Source organism: Pyrgilauda ruficollis, unplaced genomic scaffold, assembly GCF_017590135.1.
Source record: "Pyrgilauda ruficollis isolate IOZ18807 unplaced genomic scaffold, ASM1759013v1 scaffold9, whole genome shotgun sequence".
Classification (NCBI taxonomy): Eukaryota; Metazoa; Chordata; class Aves; order Passeriformes; family Passeridae; genus Pyrgilauda; species Pyrgilauda ruficollis.
The window spans coordinates 3,532,810-3,551,640 of record NW_024531043.1 but is presented as its reverse complement, the minus strand read 5'-3'; the positions used below and the strand labels follow the sequence as shown (position 1 = coordinate 3,551,640).

At 42.4% G+C, this 18,831-nt stretch overlaps 1 protein-coding gene across 1 annotated transcript in view; it reads right to left on the bottom strand.

Moving 5' to 3' along the window:
- Window positions 1-4,066: 4,066 nt before the first annotated feature.
- Window positions 4,067-18,831, bottom strand: part of GCN1 (GCN1 activator of EIF2AK4) — a 36,734-nt gene continuing 21,969 nt past the window's right edge. Inside the window, exons 38-58 of the mRNA XM_041489119.1 lie at window positions 18,451-18,671; window positions 17,695-17,763; window positions 17,431-17,569; window positions 17,123-17,319; window positions 16,634-16,776; window positions 15,744-15,861; window positions 15,367-15,582; window positions 14,873-15,037; window positions 14,317-14,478; window positions 13,767-13,859; window positions 13,381-13,524; window positions 12,155-12,424; window positions 11,929-12,042; window positions 11,183-11,413; window positions 10,349-10,542; window positions 9,663-9,777; window positions 8,546-8,642; window positions 7,545-7,693; window positions 6,838-6,942; window positions 5,339-5,557; window positions 4,067-4,776 (exon numbers count right to left, since the gene is read on the bottom strand). Of these exons, the coding sequence (XP_041345053.1) occupies window positions 4,651-4,776; window positions 5,339-5,557; window positions 6,838-6,942; window positions 7,545-7,693; window positions 8,546-8,642; window positions 9,663-9,777; window positions 10,349-10,542; window positions 11,183-11,413; window positions 11,929-12,042; window positions 12,155-12,424; window positions 13,381-13,524; window positions 13,767-13,859; window positions 14,317-14,478; window positions 14,873-15,037; window positions 15,367-15,582; window positions 15,744-15,861; window positions 16,634-16,776; window positions 17,123-17,319; window positions 17,431-17,569; window positions 17,695-17,763; window positions 18,451-18,671 (3,287 nt within the window). The 3' untranslated portion in view covers window positions 4,067-4,650. The remainder of the gene's footprint in view (window positions 4,777-5,338; window positions 5,558-6,837; window positions 6,943-7,544; window positions 7,694-8,545; window positions 8,643-9,662; window positions 9,778-10,348; window positions 10,543-11,182; window positions 11,414-11,928; window positions 12,043-12,154; window positions 12,425-13,380; window positions 13,525-13,766; window positions 13,860-14,316; window positions 14,479-14,872; window positions 15,038-15,366; window positions 15,583-15,743; window positions 15,862-16,633; window positions 16,777-17,122; window positions 17,320-17,430; window positions 17,570-17,694; window positions 17,764-18,450; window positions 18,672-18,831) is intronic.

The following is an 18,831-nucleotide window of genomic DNA, read 5'->3' as shown; positions in this document are numbered from 1 at the left end:
CGGCGGCCATGGCGGGAGCGTGAGCGTGAGGGAGCGGCAGCCGTCCGCCGCCCCTCCACGGGAACCTTGTCCTCCCCCCGTGCCGAGCCACCGACAGACCGCCGTCGGGCGCGTGTTTCCCCTTTAATCCCCGTAGGTGCTCGTGTGAGGGCGCTGCAGAAAGCGATGCTGCCCCCAGGACAGTGTCAGAGGCGTGAGGGAGCCGCAGCACTCCCTGCTCCGCTCCAAAGGAGCGATTTGTGTAGGTACAGGAACAGCTCCCAGCGCAGCCCAGGCCGCAGGTGAGGATCCCCACAGCAGTGATATGAAGTGCCCAGGTGTGTGTCACAGGCCTGGCAAGTCAGGCCAGTCTGAAATTAAATGCCTGGGGTTTTTAATCCAGAGATGTGCCCGAGTATGGCTCAGGAAGGGCCCTGACCTCACGCCCGTCAGCAGCTGTGCTTGCACCGTCCCCAGCCCACATCTGCAGTTCAAAAGCACTCCCAGTCATCAGTGATTTTGTTATCAGTTGCACAGACACTGACTACATAAATTCTGCCAGACTATGGTGACTTTTTAGGTGATTGCCACTATTAAGTGGAGACATAGCACAAGAAAAGTGCTGGGTTTTGCTCTGATTAATTTTTCTTTAAAAAACCATTCTCACTGGTATTTGAACTCCTGAGATCAAGTTTGAATTATTGAATGAAACCTGTTACTAACATGCATTGTCATCCAGATGGGAAGAGGTATATTAGCACTAAATAACTTGGATTGTTAGAGATTATAAGTGAGACTGTATTAGGAATAAATTGTTCCCTGTGAGGGCGGTGAGGCCCTGGCACAGGTTTGCCCAGAGAAGCTGTGGCTGCCCCACCCCTGGATGTGTCCAGGGCCAGGCTAGGTGGGGACTGGGGCAGCCTGGTCTAGTGGGTCATGTTCCACTTAATTATAAACCTTTCTTAATCTTAACCTTCAAAAACATATTATAGTTTTCAAAAGTTCACCCTGTCAAGGTCCTCATATCCTGGCATCCACCCATGTGACCTTCAGCTCACATTCACTGCAATTCATGCATTTTAAACACCATATATATAGATATAGATGACAGATAAATAGATTGATAGATGATAGATAGATATAGATGTATATCACTCACCCCAGACAAGCACTAGGGCAATCCAGCACCACCAGAGTAACTGAGGACACTGTAGCTGCAGGGAAATCCCTTGAATCCAGCACACAAACCACCAGCTCAAACCCAAAATGACAGTGACTCCTATTACTTCTGTTTTTAAGCTCATGAAGTGTCATGATGTTACCAAATAAAATGGACAGTAAGAACTGTGACTAATCAAAAAAAAATCAAAATATTTGAATATTTTATGCTTTTACATTTGTCTCTCTTCCACTGTAATTTTCAGCACCTTGTAAGCTTAAACCTCTCTCATAAATTATTTTTTGATCTTCTTGAAATACACACAGTTCAGCTGTCACTCAGAGACAGTTGCTTGACAGTTCAAAGATGTTATTACCATCAGTTGTAGGGAAAAATTATCTTTTACTGACAAGTGGTATTTTTAAGACATTTGAAATGAGAAAAAAATTAATTCTTTAGTCTCCAAGTTGGCACAATCAATTTATCAGATCTCATGTTGTGGCAAAAATTACGGGTATTTTATCTCTGATATATTATACTGCAGTGTATAAATAGTTTTAAAAAAGTAGCTATCAAAATCCAAACTGAGTCTTTCACTGTGACTGAAAAATCATTATATTCTTCACACATGCAAGTGAGCACCTACCTTTTACTCCTCCCTCTCAGGAACAACTAAGCTGAGTGCAGAAAATCAGGTGCTGTTTGGGAAGATGAATGAGTCTTTCCACTTGCTGCTACCTAAGTTGAAAATACAAATTGTCAAAATAATAGAATATCTTACTGGATGAAATGAACAAGTTAATAAAAAAGGCTTCATTTACCTGTAATTTTCTTTCCCATGTTTATGTGGAGCATCAGTTGGAATCAGAATAGGTAAGCCAAGGTGCCCCTGATCAAGAGCTCAAATAGCCATTCTTCACCAAAACTTGGCACTTTTTCATTCCTTCCTGGCTGCAGTGATGGGATGAGTGATTCCAGTACAATCACTGAGCTTTTTGACGCCTACTTAGTAGGTTTTGAGTGGCATCAAATTTTGTACGTGTTTCAGAGCAAAGGTTTTTGCATTGCATGGTTTAACTGCTGTTCCTGGGATCCCAAAGCACAGCCAATTCATCACAGGTGAAACTCATTCCAGTGCCCCAGTGCCAAATCTTGAAGAGTATTTAGCTGAGTTTTCACTCTTGAGTATTACCAACTCAGTGCAAAATATGTAGTTTTAAGAGGATTTCAGATTCACAAGTATTTCGAAAGGCAAAAATCTGAATTAAAACCCACCTTCAGAATGCAGCTAAATGTGATGAAATAGAACACAGTTTCCATCAGACCAACTGGGAAATGCTGCAGTTTTGTAAAAATACGTCCAAAGCATAAATACAAGATTAGAGATAATTAACTAAAGAGCCATTTTGTACCTTGGCTTCACAGCTGATCACAAACTAAACATGTCCACGACATGGTGGTGTTGCAACAAAGGAACACCCAGACCTTGTGCTGGGGTGCACAACTGAGTTTGTTACATGGGGCTTGCAAAACAACTCCCCAGGAGACCTGGGCCAGCAGTGGGCACCTGGAGGCAAAGAGGAGTCAGAATGAAACAAACTAACATGAGGGGCAGCAGTGTAAGTTTAGAAAACATGGAAATCTCTAAGGAAATACATAGAAAATCTAAATTTATTTCATCCAGGGGTGAGGACCCTGAAGTGACGATGTGGTCGCTGCAAAAATGAACTGTTTTTAGTGTCTGTGGGAACAGACAAGCAGTAATGCACTCAAGCAGCAGCAAGGAAAACTTCTTCTTCAGACATGAGGTAAGTTCTGACAGTCTGGTAAGTTCATATAACAAAATAGATGGCATAGAGAGGTTATGGAATCTCCATCCTATAATGCCATATAAACAACTGTGTGGCAGTCAGCAAAGAATGGTTTAGTGGGAGCTGAGGCTATCTTAGGTACAGGGTAAAATAGCTGATTTCCCAAGTTCCTTCCACTAACTCCTACAGCAAATCTGTTGTCAGGATGCTACACCACAGGCTGGGAACTGACACAGCACCAAGAACCTTTTGTCAGATTTTTGTACTTCTGACCAGAACAAACCACAGCACTCCCAAAGACCTGCTCACTATTGTATCTTGCTGTTTGAAGCATGAGCATGATAAAAATGTTCTTGTGTTTGCTGCTACTGCCATAACAATCAGAAAATCCCTTCTAGCAGAATGTGTGTTCCCATGGGGTTCCACTTCATGCTCTCAAATTTCATGTGTTGTGTGTTCTCCCCTCATCATGGTTTGAGCCATCCAGAGTTACAAGCAAGGAAGATTACGAACACACACCCCACCCACATGAAATAACAAATCTTAGGGCTCTGTCTTCTCAGGTGCAACCAGCTTCTGTGAGTTTCATAAAATAGGTAAGGCTCACGTAGCTATTGCTCTACATGAAATGTAAAGCTCATTTAGCCTTCTAAAAATTTGTATTCTGTAACAGGATTTTCAGCATTTCCTTCAAGTGACATCAAATCCACTAGTAAATTGATTTTTTTTTTTTTTCCAAGAGAGATATATGTGGCCAGGTAAAATAAAACTTTCTTGGAGCAGCACAACTCATTGACCAAAAGGCCTAATGCCAAGTATTTTGTGAAGCCTTTGAAGACATAAATACAAAGGACTTTTTGCGAGTTGGGTGACTAAAAAGCTGTCTGTAGTCAAAAATACTTTGGAAATGAACAGGAGTAATTATTTACAAATTTCATTAACTGTCAGTTCTGCCTTGGCTTTAAACCCTGTCTTGCCTCAGTTCTGCAAAAGGTTTTCACAGATCACAGCACTGTCCACTCTACAAACTGTATGCCCTAGAACAAACAGGTCTGAAAGGTAAATCACAGTTTGTTGACAAATGAATTTGTAAAAAGAACAGTTTACATCAGAAGGATCAAATTCAGAGCCTTTATTAAATGTTCCTTCTCTAAACAGACTGCATTTAATCCCCCTTTCGCATCTGTGATTTCTAAGGCTATTTTAAATACTTCGTTTTACAGGGATTTTCAGTCTGCAGAACCGTCACAAGCAGCAAGTTAGCAGTACACAGAAACAATACAACTGAACTTTCACTGAGTTCTATTCCTGCCTCCCAGGGTGCGTGCAAAAACCAACAATATCTCCAGTGCTGGAGTTTTTGCACAGACCCTGGAAAGGAAATAGTTGTCACCAGAGATTAAGCCTGATGTGCTCTAGCCACATCTCACAATTGGCCACAGCTGACCAGTATTGGTTAGTATGTCTGTCTCTTGCGCATTATCTGTTTCAAAAAGGGGACCAAATTTTTAATTTTCATCTAGTGTGGGTCTAATTAAGGCTATTCTGGTATATTTGATACTAAAATACTCTCTGGGAGTCCTTTTCATGAAATCCCATCAGAATTAACATTTTCAAAAATGAAAACATTTATAATAGGTGTTGGAGTTGAAATGCTGATGCAGCGGTTGGTTCAGTGTTTCCTGGTCTTCGGGAGCTTTATCACGTCAGGATAGTGTCATCGATCTGTTCCTCAGAGTCAGCCTGCCCAGCCAGCTTCCGCAGGGACCTCCTGCAGCTTTCATTGAGAAGCTCCAGGCTGGCAGCATCCAGAATCTTGGAAACTGACTGTGGAAGGGAGACAGCAACAATTACCAACTCCTTACAACATACCATTCAAAATCAGAGTGAGTGTAACTGCCTTAGGCACTGCAGCAACTAAAATCTTTCAAACCTCCCCAAAAGTCTCCAGCTGGTTTTACAATTCCAGACGTGGGAACTATCCAAAGGCAGGTCAGACTTAAAAAACAGGTCTGGAAATGGATGCACGAAGTGGTCTATCCTAAATACTTCCTAGCACCACTGTGATCATCCAAGTGACTAAAGCAATGAATTATCAGTGCCAGCTCAGGGAACTCAACACAGACAAGGCTTAAGGGGGTATGTTAAATGCCTTGATTCTATTAATGCTGCACTGTAAGGTTGTACAGAACAGGTGCTGGTGATTTCTTCAGAGTTTAACACGAGAATGCTGCTGAAGAGCTAAAAAAAAATTGAGCATGTCCCACTTCATCTATTTCATAAGAGACTTCCAGCACATTCTGAGGCTGCAGGCACCTCACAGACAAATACAGAATGAGGTGACACAGCCTTACTACCAACAATTATGGTCTTTTTGCATGTCTCATACCTCAAGCACTTCTTCACCCGCTCTCATCTTCAGAAGGTTGACAATAGCCTGGTCACTGTAGGCTCTTACACTGGTGTTTTTGTCTTTTGTGTTGTCCAGAAGTGCTTTGAGAATTGGTTTAATTGTCTGAGTATCCAGTGGGGGAAGATGGCTTTTATTTGCCCACCAAATCATCTTTTCTGCAACTAACTTTATGTCACTGGATGAGTTCTGAAGACACTGAAGGAGACAAAGATACACTTACATTCAGATATATCCAAGAACATATATTTAAAGCAGTTATTAATTTTTTTTCCTAATTTAAGTATTTAAAACTGTGCTAAGAAAAGCAAACAGTTTTCAACTCACAGGTACACAAGATACACACATGCCACTAATTAAGTCCAACTAAATTGTGTAAGAGACGGTCATACCTTGAAAACGTGACAACTTTTCAAGAGAAAATTTCTAAATATGTAGTCGATGACAGTATCACATGTTCATCTCAACTGTCTCAGGAAATGATAATGACCACTAAGCGCAGAAAAGCTGATAGTGTCAGCACCCCTACAACACACTCACTCAGCAGCAACAGCCAAGCCAGTCTCTGGTTGGAATACTGGGTGCATTTTAACAGTGGATTTCAAAATTCAAAGAATGAGAGTTCTGTATTTTAACCTTAATCCTTTTAAAATATGAAAGCTAATGTCTGAATGTCAGGTGCATTATTAATATGGTGATAAAGGTTTTGTGGCAAGTGTGATATTTTATATTTTAACACAGTACTATGATATTAACATAGAAAAGTTGGACTTGAAACAAAAAGTCTGCTTTGAAGAATGTTGGCCTGTATCATGTCAACTTGGTATGTTTGGTAGTTTTTCAAGTAAATTGAAAATGTAAATGAAATGTAAAACCTGAAAATGTAACATGCTGCATTATCACCCCTCTCTATCTATCCTTGTCTACCAAGAGGGATACTCAAGTGTATGGTGGGGTTTGGGGAGGGCAGACAACTGAAGAAACCAAAAAACCCCAGCCACACACCAAAAGAAACAACCAACCAGTAAAGGAATTTTGAAGAAAAATATTTAAATCAAAATGAACTGAAAAAAAATATGTTAACTTCAATGTTCTCAGGTCAGATGAGTTTTGGTATTTGATACATTTCTAGCAAAGGCTGTTTGACCTTTAGCAATCTTAAAAACCTGACAGCTTCCTCACACTCTTCTCTACCTCTCTGCCAGCTGTTTGCTACTATAAAGGAAAAATGCATTTATAAGACTCAGACTTGAGATTCAGCACAGAAGGCTCAAAAGCAAATTTCCATGTTAGAGCAGGGATGGCAGTGTTGCATTCACAGCTTCAAAGCAGGATGATACAGTGATTCTATCTACACTCTGCCTCAAAAAGAAATTTCTAGATTTTCAGGGACTTGACAGACCCACCCATGAGTTAGGTCAAACAGAGATTCAGATCACACAAGAACACCAGCAGGTAGCTAACATGAAAACTCTTACCTTAATAAAGAGGCTGGAAAGTTTGGGAGGCAGGTTGCCTCCCTCTTCCATGTGGTATTTCATGAGAAAGCCCATCCCTCTGATGCCACTAACTGCAATGGGGATCTTCAACATAAAGACAAGAATTGGTATTACTACAGCCCAGTTCAACAACAGCCTTTAAAACCAAACTCATGGTCTGTCAGCTTCTGTAGAAGGCTAAACCCATCTTTCAAAAGAACAGCAGCATCGAAAAACATTGGGTTAATGGTATTGGGTAATACAATGAAAAAATTCCAGTGCAACCATGAGCCAAAAGAAATAAGGCAGCAGACCCCACTAAGTTCACAAAATTCCTACTCCAAACTACTCATTTAACACCAGAGGCTCATTCAACACTCCTAAAATGAGTAATTTCCACTTCTTTCAAACTTGGTCTGTGAATGAGAACTCTCTAGGGAAACAGGAGTGTAATTTACTCCAAATGAAAGCTACTCTGCAGTTAAAGATTAAATAATCTTCATCTCCCAAGAGATCAGAACTCAAAGAACCAGAACAGTTGTGTAATTTCACCAGGAAAACTGCATCTAGCCAAGGGAGAACCTTCAGATGGCACTTGGGGGTTTTTGTCCTGGTTGGTAACACAGGAACATGTTCACACACCTTTCAAAACTGTTCCCAACAAGAGCTTGTAACAGCACTCCCCCTGTGGGGCAGGACTCACTCACCCTGTCGGCCGTGGCATTGCTGATGATCATCTCCTGGACACTGCTGTAGTATTTTGGGGAACACAGCTTGCCAGGAGCCACGTTCACAGCCACGGAGAGAGCCAGGCTCCGGCCGTGCCTCACCATCCAGTCAATGCCAGAGACATCTGCTGCAGAGCAAAGAACAGAACAATGCCACACTCCTGCCATCTACTCCTCTTCATCTGAGAGGCTTTTGGCAGTTTGTCAATTCACTGCCGTAAAATGAAATAATGAGCAGCATCTAGAGCAATGCCCTGCTTCCTCCATTTCTCCCAAAAAGACAGACAGACAGAGCTAAAATGCAACACCTTTTCCAGGCAGGCAGGGACACCACCTGGGCAGGCAGGGAGGCAGACACAAACAAGTGACTCTCTTGTTCAACTCAGATACTTCTGATGGTTCAAATTTAGACAAGCTTTGACCCTCTAATAAATTTGTAAAAATCATCTATAATTTGACCAGCCAACAGACTGCCTCTTTAAGCCCACGGGGGAGAGTAATCCATAACACTGTCAAACACTGGGGTCCTATGAAACACACGGTTTTTTCTAACTTGGAGGCAAATTAGTTAATTCTCCAGAAGCATGTGAAGCTATCAGATGTGGCCTGCAATTAACATCAGCCAACCTAAGACCACAGTGCTCTCCCAAAATGTGGGATGGCCCTCCTGTCCACCCTGCCTGAACATCCTGTCATGTCCAACTGTCCTTGTGTTGACAACAGCAATCACTCAGCCATGACAGTACTTTTATCAAGTCATCATGTAACAAATCCAGAAAAAAAGTCTGGGCAACCCCAACTGACAACCAGTTACCTGTGCTCCCTGTGTACCAGAGTGCACAAATTAAGTCATGAGCAAAAAAAAGCACAAGAAAATACGGAGCAGAAATTCAGCCACAAAGTTAGCCTGAATCAATGGCTGAGAAGGAATCTTCCCTGCTTTCAGCATCTGTTCCAGTCCTGTAAACAGCTTCACCTACCCAGTAAGTGCTGGTAGAGAACAGTGTTGAGCTCGTCGTCGGACAGAAAGGCGCACAGCTCTGCCAGGCAGCCGGCCGAGGCCATGCGGGTGGCATCCTGACAGGGGACAGGAGAACAGAGAACATGGCTTGAGCTCAACACACCCCAGAGACAGGCAGCAAGAAAAGTGTCAGAAATGACAGGAAATAAAGAGGAAAAAATAAATAAATAATAGTATTTCACTCATACTCCCTGAGGATTTCTTTCAGTTCACATTGTTTCTTGTACATAACGGAACTTAAAACCAAATCTAAGGTCAAAAAAGCCAGCAGAGAATGAAGAATTACAGATTTTATCTAAGTTCTGATTTGTTAAATGGAAAAGTCATAAAGATGAAATTCAGTGTTTCAAAAGATGAGTTCACAAGAGCTTACTTTAGATTCACTTACTGAAAGTGTTATTTCTAGCCATCTCAGTATGAGCTGGTCTCTGTGATAAACTCTTACTACTCTTCACTTAACACTTCCAGGCTTTTGCTATTTTGGCTTCCTTATGTGACCACCCCATTATTGTCCACTTCTCCCCCAGATTTATTTCTATTTCTAGCATGTCAACAGTTTCATGTCTGTTGCAGAGACTGACATAAAAATAAATTATTAGATGATTAATTTAATCTCCCTTATGTTACCATTGCTATCTGCTATATACAGAAAACCCTATATTAAACTTGGAGAGCTTCTTCTCATTGGAGAAAAATCTATCACTATCTGCAAAATTTCTCACACGGAATGATAAACCTCACCTAAGAGGCTACAAACACATCTGTGCACATAGTGAAGGCACTGCAGGCTTTCTCCAAGATAAAAAGCAAATCCAGACTGCAGAGCTACCTGAAACCTGTTAGTGAGGAGCTGCAGGTCAAACCCACATATGCAGTTGCCAAGGAAACATTAAACTGCAGGCTTTTCAGAGTTACCAGGGACTGGTCAGGAATCTCCAATTCTTCACTGTGACTACATCATTAGTAATTTTCCCAGAAGTTATTTTAGATAGTAATTCTTTTAGAAAGTTCAGATTTTAAATGTAAGAACAAGACTGTCTGCAGCAGGGGACCTCTGCAGCTTGCAGAAGCAGTACCTCATCGTGTCCCAGCATGCCCAGCAGCACTGTGCTAATATTCTTCCTAATTGCAGCATCCACTTTAGCACCAGCTCCTCGTGTGACAAACCGCAGTGCTTGCAGCATTGTATCCCTGGAAGAGATCACACTCTACAGTCAGACACTGCCTCTCCCCCACCCTCCAAGAGAAGTTTTGCTCTGGATACCTGTAGTTCCCTGCACAGCAATTACACTGAAATGCCTTAAAGTTTGGAAGAGTGATCCCCTCTCTGCACTGCTGGAGACTCCATCCTAGACAGTACTTCCATGTTTCTGTCTAACACAACACAGATATTTTCTGACTGTTCAAACATTAAAGAGATTATCATGTCAGGAAGTTCATATCTTAGGCATCTGTGCCCGTAGGATACAACAGCTGCTTTACTTCAGGTCAGACTGACAGTCAATACTGCCTTTTATCTGGAAGGGGCTGCTTGGGGATATGCAGGTCTGCTTGGGCAGACTCCAAGCACTCTTTCTCCTAAATATTCTCACAGCTCACCTTCTGACACAGGAAGGCCCCATCACCCCCATTCCTGGTTTACAGTCCACTGCTTTCATTAATACATGCATCTTACTCTAATGGGGGGGTTTTGTTCATTCATCCCAACTCTTTCTTTCATCCTCAGTAAGCAGGAAGGTCTGAGCTGTCAGCTGCAGCTTACCTGATGGCAGAGTCATCACTGGAACGAATTCCATTCAGGAGCTCCGTGAAGAGAGGATCCACTTTGACATGGATGACAATGAGCTTCCCAAGAGCATCGGCAGCTTTAAGGCGAACAGCGCGGTTTGAGTCTTGCAGAGCTTTGGTGAACGTTGTTTGCAACTGGGGCAAAAACGGTTTCAGAGCAATCTCAACCTATTCCAGAGTGGAAGAAGGGAAAGTGGTGCAGTCAAGTATTAAATAGCAGCTAGAGATCAAAGCCTGAAAACCTCTTCTACAGCAGTTTGTTATCAGAGAACTCTCGTTAAATCTAATGTGCTACTAAAATAGGAAAGACATGAAAAAACAATTTACCACAAAACCTTTGACCTTTTCCAATCTAATTATCTTTTCTTCACACTGAAATACAAAGGTAGCACTGAGAAATTTTACACTATCATGTACTCAGAGCATTTTGTGCTCAGAGCACTGAATAAAAGCTCAGCTCTATTCAAAGATACATAAGATCTTTGCACTTAACAATACATTAAAATGGTGGATACAGGAGAGATTAATTTCATGGTGGGTTTTAATCACTTGAAAGTGGGATCAGCATTTATCAGTATTTCTAAAAAGCCCAGTGTTTCAGCACTGGGGGCTTTTTTTGTAGGCCAGAAGCTGCTGGAAGAATGCAATCCAGTTACAGTGGATTGCATATCCTACATATCAAATTGCATATCCTACATATCAAATCCACAGCAGCAGGCATCCCAGCTGTATTTACATGAACAGCAACATTTCTGAATGGTGCCATGGAAAATGTTCACAAACCACAGTCCAATACTTTGAATCTTACCTTAGCTAAAAGAAGGCTTAATGTTTCAAGCAGAGCCACCTTGACATTCCAGCTGAACCGATCTCCCAAGATTCGAATGAGTGGCCCAGTGATGCTCACCACAGATGGTTTGAGAGCTTCAGCAGAAGTCAGCTTTATAACCAGCCCTAAGGCCTTTGCTGCCTCCTCCTTCTGTTCTGGATTACCAGTTAAAACACCTTCCCGCAGCACCACAAGTATGGAAGTCACTCCCTGTCACCAAAATCAGATAAGAAAGCTTAGAAGCTAAGATGCAAGAAATATGTATCTCATTTTTGCTGCTATTATACACCAGATGCACAAACTTGGAGAGTTTCTCTCAATTTCCTGTTGACCTTCAGCTGCCTGATTCCACATTGACAGAGCTACTTTTATTTGGTTTGATTTCATGCCTCTCCGCCTTACTAAGCCAGTTGCTATGAGAAAAGTGGTGGCGGCTCAAGGAATTTTTAAACCAAAGAAATTTGGCACAGAAGTCCAGTGTTACTCCCCCACAAAAAGCAGCCAGCAACCATAACTTACGTGCATAACAGAACTGTCAGAGACCTCATTGCAAGAGGGGTCTTCTGTAGGGTTAATCAAGAGCTCTAACCTATAAAAAGTCCTCCAATATACAGGTTTGGAACGCCTAAATAGTCACTGCTTTTAACAGCTATAATATAAATCAGCTCTCCCCAAAGGTGGGATACTGTGGCTGTGATGAATCCACACTCATTCCGTTCCTTTACCTTCTTAGGAATACAGAATCCTGGCACATGCTCGCCCTTGGCCTCATTCCCTACAATCCGGATATCCCTGTGCAGGTCCTCAATGAGAGCAAGCTGGTTCCCAGCATCTAATTTCTGCAGGAGAGAGGGGTAAAACAAAGATCAGGCAACATGGCATCCAGATATCTTTTGTCAAGTCTTCTCAGGCCAGGCATTACTCCTGTAACCTTTTTAAGCTGCCTCTCACCTTGGTGATGGAATTAAGTGCATCCCAGCTTTCATTCAGAACTATGGGGTTGGTGTCATTAAACAGGCGAATCAAGCCTGAAACCAAGCTCCTGAGATGCCCAGTGTAGTCTGCTTTTGTCTTGGAGCAGTAGATATTCAGCATGACAGCTGCTGCCTGTCTCATGCCCAGCTCAGGGCTGCGGGTAGCTTCCAGCAAATCTTCAGTTATAATTCTTTGTCCAACATCATCTTCCACAGACAGGATCACAGACTGGCAGTTTGCCATCTCCTGAAGAGTCCAAATTAACTTCACATTAGCTCTCAAACAGAACAAGGTCAAATTTAGCCCCAGGTTTCTCCATGTTATCCCCAGCATTGTCTCTAGATAAATACTACAACACAACCCCCTTGCTAATTGTTTCTCATTAAAGAGCTGGCCACATCACCATTAAAGGCTTGACTCAGTCTTGGTGCAGACACAGGTATTCTTAAAATTTAACAAGTGACCAAACTCTGCTGAACTGATTGCTCCAGCAGCTGCAGGAGGGCTAATTTACAAAAATTAGAGTAGCTCAGTCTCCCCCATCTTACTCACCCATGAGAGACTGTGAGTCGTGTCAGATAACATTCTTCTGATTTAGATAGTTTAATGCTGTGTGTCACAGCCCTAATTACAAGCACGTCTGTGGGTACATTAGAGATCTCCAGGCAGACTGGGGCTAGAAGCTGATCTAATGGGTATCCACAGCAGAAAGACAACAGGACTCTGTCACTCATTCCTAATTCACCAACTGATTATGAAAATGTCTGTCCACAGTCACAACTCCAGGATGTTCTCTGGAGTCCAAACACCAGATGTTTTGGAAAGTAGTACGTGTGGAGTGCAGCATGCAAAATAGGAGATTTCCTCCCTGTAGCCCTTTAATCTCTCAGTCTTCTACACCAAGAATAAATACAAAGTTAACTATACTTTCTGGCAGCTCTCCAGGAATAAGCAAACTGAGAATTGTACCTTATAGCAGACCAAGGAGACTTTTAAATGGATACAAATAGATTTGGAAAGCATACGTTTTTTGACTCACAATATGCCACCAGGCAAAAAGACTCATCCTGGAGAAGCTAATGGACTGAAATTAAACATGCAATCTGTGAATCTAGAGAACACAGATTCTGGGATGGGAAGTAAACCTGGTGCACTATCTTCAGGCAACCTGTCACAACAAAGAGCTGAGCTGTGCTACTTGCCAATTGCTCTTCACTGGTGCCCAGCTTCTCTTTGAGTGCAGACATCATGGCAGGCAGGATGACACTCAAATGCCGTGTCAGAGCGTCCCCTGCCACTGAGGAGAGGAAAGCCAGCACCCGCGTGTTCACTGGGGGGGTAGTCAGCTACAAAAATAAAAAATAACACCAAAAATTGAGACAAGCAGAAGGTTTTTTCAGAAGGAGTCTCACTTTCTCTACAACATGAAATATTTATGCATCACAAGCCAAATAACAATGTTTTGAGACAAAATCAGAAGAAAATTTCAGACTATGCTCTCCCTTTTGCTTTATTGGTCCAAAGAAAACCGGCAGCAAGCAGAGGAAACAGCAGAGATATCAAGTTTAAGATTTGTTTCCCATTGTACCTTTGGCACCAAGTAAGGCAGCACCACACGGCTCTTGACAGCCATGACTTGTTTAAGACCATCCACAGCAAAGTCAGCTGTCTCTTCATTATCCTACAGGGAAAGAGAAAGAGACAAACTTGAGAAATGATCTGTGACACACCAAGCTAAACCCTGTTTCAAAGGACAATTTGCCATGTGACCATAAAAACAAAACTAAGTCCTTCTATTAAAAATGTTCTCATATTTTCATAGTACCTTAAAAAACCCAAAATAAGCTCTTCCGTCACATCAGAAAGATTTTCCATTTCAGGCATGGTGGCCAAGCAACTTCATTGGGTGACAGTGGCAAATCCATCACAGAGCCAGGTGTAGCAATTCTTAGGCCTAGACTTAAGCCACAACATCTTCCCTACCACTGGCTAGGATGACTCCAGGAGGAGACAAAATACTGCTGCTATTCCCTGGTAGGTCTGCCACTACAATCCTCCTGCTCCTTTAAGTTAATTATTCAAAACTTGTCCCACAACATCATTAATCAGGCTGTTGACTAATGCTGAGCAATGCTTACCAGCTGCTTCAGCAAGAAGGGCAGGATGTCTTCAAGAGCCTGATGGCCAATTGTTGAGTGCAGCTGTTCAAATGTTTTGGCTGCAGCCTCTCGAACTTCTTCCAGAGGGTCACACAGTGCTTTTCTCACCGTAGGAACCAGGGACTCAGAGAAAAGCAGCACCTGTGGATGAAGAGATAAAATTACACAACATCAGAAGCACAACAGATGCTCAGTAATGTAGTGAAGAATTCAGAATTTGCACAACTGAAACTAAACTGCAGTTTGCTTGGAATAATATTGGAAGAAAAGCAGGATCCATCAGCACAAATAGCTGCAGTGCTCTAAGGCTACCTAGTGGAAGATTTCTAGTATTGTATCTCATAAAAGGCAATATTTAATTTATCGACTGATACAAATTCATACAATTTGCCTGAGCAGCAGCTCTCTGTTAGTTACAAGCCCTGACTTCAGATCACAGAACACTAGCTGTATTTTTCTGTCTCAAGTACAATACCTGCACCATAACATCAATACCTGGGAAAAATGGGAATTTCACCTAGCACGTGTGACTCACCGCATCCCTGCTGGTTGATTTCATGATCTCGCTCAAACCAATGCAGACTCCTTGCCTCTCATCACTCTTGTCTGATCTCAGTCCATCTTCCAGGATAGGAATGATTTCAGGAAGGATCTTCTCCCCTAACTTTCGGACAAGGTCTCCTAATGTCCGTGCTGCAACCTGTCCCCAAAAATGTATTAATTATTTTCCTTTTTTATAAAACTTTAGAAGGTGAACTGTGAGCAAATGTTCACTTTTGACCATATGCTACTGTTCATAGTGCAGACAGAGCATAAGAATGGAAACAGTATTAGAAATAACCATTGAAAAATAGTTTTACTGTCATCAACAATCACAGTTGCCTTCCGCAGAGAACTCAGACCTGCTCATGCTCAGTTAAATTGAAGACAGCTTTGGAGTTACTTATAGAGAAGAATTATCTCGTGTTCCTCAGGAGTTATTTTCTACAGTCACCTGCAGGATCAGGAAGGCACAACTTAATTCCTCACCGTTCGTTTATCTGCACAAGTACTGGCCAGGAATTTCAGCAGAAGCCCAAAGAGTGTTGGCAGGATTTCCCGCAGCGTGCGAGGAGTGTTTGAGACAACGATTTTCCAGACATGTAACGAGGCCTGGCGCACCACCAGCTGCGTGTCCGAGCGGCCCATGTACAGCCCTGCCAGCACCCTGTTCCTCCTCTCCACTCCCAGAGCATTAATGATAGCCTGGAAAGAAATAGCACAGAGTTGTATTATCTGTCCCTAACATTTACAAAAAGAACAGAATACATGATTATTCAGTATGTCTTTCCAGCAGGCTGTCCGTGCTGATTCAAAATAGGAGAATTTGAAAAAAATAAAGGCACAACAGGCAAGAACGGCTTTACCTTGTTTGACTGGGCTGTTCCAAAGTTGTCATCCTCTGAGGCAGTTTCTGTTGTCATTTTTCCAGTGACTCCTGAGATGTGGAATAGAAGATCTCCAAGGAGCTGAACTGAGCTAAACCTGGCAACAGGAGCAAGTCAAGTGTTACAAACAGGGTGCTCAGGCAGTACCTGTCCAATTCTGACAGGATGTCAGCTACAGGCTGGAGCCAAATGTGAAGCACAGCTGGGTCTGCACTGAAATGCTGCATGGACTGATGTGTTACATCAGTCTGCTGACATGACCGAAAGCGGCATAATAAAGAGAAAGGGAAGGAGTGAATTCCAAACTGGAAGGGCTGAGATAATTTTCAAATCAAAACAATGAATCCAAGAATAACCTTTACTCTAAAAAGGAACAAGACATTGCCTGCATCTGTCTAACCCAAACGACATTCAGCTGGGGCAAGAGTACTTAGCAGCACTCAGCTGGCACAAATCATTTCGTGCAGCTAATTTTTAAGTAACTGCTATTGGCTGTGAGTGCTCCACTGCGCATCTTCATACACAGGAGAACAATAACTTGCTCAGCATTTGGAGAAATGAAAAACAGTACACAAGGGCTAAATATTGCCACATCAACTGCCTTGGAAGTGCATTTCAGAGTCATTGCCAGAATTAATAATGCAGCATGAATGCTCTGCAGGTAGTAGGAAACCTGATCCAGCCTGGCAGGGCTTTGCAGACTCAAGGGCTGTAAGGCATCCTAATCAAATCAACAAGCAAAAAGAGACACTTGTTTTTGCTTCACAGGAGGTCTCTGCATTTTTTCAAGGAGCAACACAGAGCCTAAATCACACCAGTTTTTCAAGCATGGAAGGGAAACATTTGTGGCTGAGCTGGTTCTGCCTTACCTTATCCTCCACAAGTCATCAAAGAGCCCATCCTCGAGCTGTGGCAGGAGCAGAGCAATGGCAGTCTCGGCGTACATGCTGATGATTCGCTGCCCCGCGCGCAGCGCCGTGTCCCGCACAAACTCGTTCTCGTCTGCCAGGGCCTGCACACAGGCACAAAAGGGGCTCTGAAAACTCAGCCTTTCAGCACAGTACACAAAAGCAACAGGAGGAAAACAAACCAATGTTTTCTATCTCTGCCATGAAAACCGAATGAACCATGGAGTTGTGATGCACAAAGACGACTTCAAAAAATTACTAGTGACCACAAGTAAATGACAGCAACAAATAACTTAGGAGAAATAATTTATAATTCCCTTTTTTTCTAGTAGTCCAGCCAAGCTGGACAAGTCTCTGGACATCCCACAATTATTGAAAATTTTACTTAATATATTCTGGAGGCTTATTTTTATTCTCTGATAAATAAAATTCTTCAGTTTTGCTACATACCTTAAGGATACAAGGAATGATGGGACCAACATAGGGAGTGAACTTGTCTCCAAAGGTAATTGGCAGGTAGTTGAACATCATTATATAACCATCTCGTACATGTGGAGCAATATCCACTTTACTGGCAGTTGCTACAATCTCTGGCATAAGTTTCTCCAGTTTTTCTACCCCCAAACCAGCCATAACCTCAGCCAGACCTGGGAAAAAAGCAGGGAACAGAGCTGATGCACAAAAAAAAAAAAACAAGCAGCTAATCTGATTTAATATGAGAAGACCTGGGCTCAGTGCTCACACAGGGCTGTCCCCACCTTGAGCAGCACCAGAGCGATCCACTGAGCTCTGCTCATATGTCAGTGTCTCCATCAGCCACGGCAACAAATCCTCAAAGCACGACTCTCCCATACCCTTCACCATGGCCCCCAGGGCCTTTGCAGACACTGTGCGCACCTAACAGACAAGAGAAACAGAGATCTGCAAAATGTCCAGTCAAAGGTGCTACAGATGTGCCAGACTGATTAGGACAATGTTTAACCTAATGCACTGAAAGACAAACTGTTTGTACAAAGACTTACTTCAGGTACAGGATCCAACAGAGAGGCCTTCAGTCCAGGGGTCACACTGGGTAGGTACGGAGCCAGATCCTAAAACAAAGAGCCCAAAAACTCAGAACCAGATTCAAAATGAGAGAAAACACAGTTACCTTCATGTAAAGGACATTCACTCCTTATAATCAGTAAACATCCTTAACATCCTGAGAGTTTAATTAGCTGCTCTCACAATACTGCAGACAAGCATAGTGAGTTATTCTGCAAGTCCAAGAAACACCAGTTCTGTGCAGATCACTCAAAACCTTTTTAATGCTCATTCACAACCCAGCAGTTTGTGTCTTAGGAAAATCCAACACTCTTTAACGTTTACACAAGGTTTAAATGTAGAGATTATCAGCACAAGAATTAAACACAGATCTTTAGCCTACAGTCAGGTCCTACAAATACTTTTCAAACAAACCCTGGATCCATTTGTCAGCAGCTGATCTGTGTTTCACTTGTTTGTTTCTTAAGGCATTTCTTATATGGTAAAAATTACAAGACCTTTTTGCAGGGATAAACTGGTAATAACTAGACAATCAAAGCTGACAGTCTCAAGGACCTGAGAACTGTCACTATCCTTATAGTCATCTGCTCATTTACATACATTTAATTAAGAAGCTGCACGGATGATAGTATTTTCTATCTTAACAGCAAAATCTCCAAGCAAAATAAATTGTCTCTAGTGCTTGTCACAGTGATCAATTAGAACACAGTTAGAGGGCTATTTTAGCACTGTACCTTCTGGTCAGTCAGGGAGTACATGTTCCCAATGATCTGGGCAGCCATTTTCCTGGTGTCTGTGGAACGATCCTGGAAAGCTCTCTGAACAATTGGCATGATCAGGGCTAAGGATGGTGCATCAATGAAATGGACAAATTTGGTGTCCAGTAGAGTCTGCAAACACTTCTGAGTCTTCCTGGAGGGGTCAGTAAGAGCATCCAACAGAACTGGAGCAATTGCTGAATGTTTTTAAAAAGGAGAGAAAAGACTTTATTTGTACATAAACCAAAAACGTGTCAGGATGAGCTGGTGTGCTCTCATGGGATGTTGTAGGCAACAAGCAGCACAAGGACAAGAGAAACTCTATTAACATCAGATGAAAAAATGGACAGGAATATT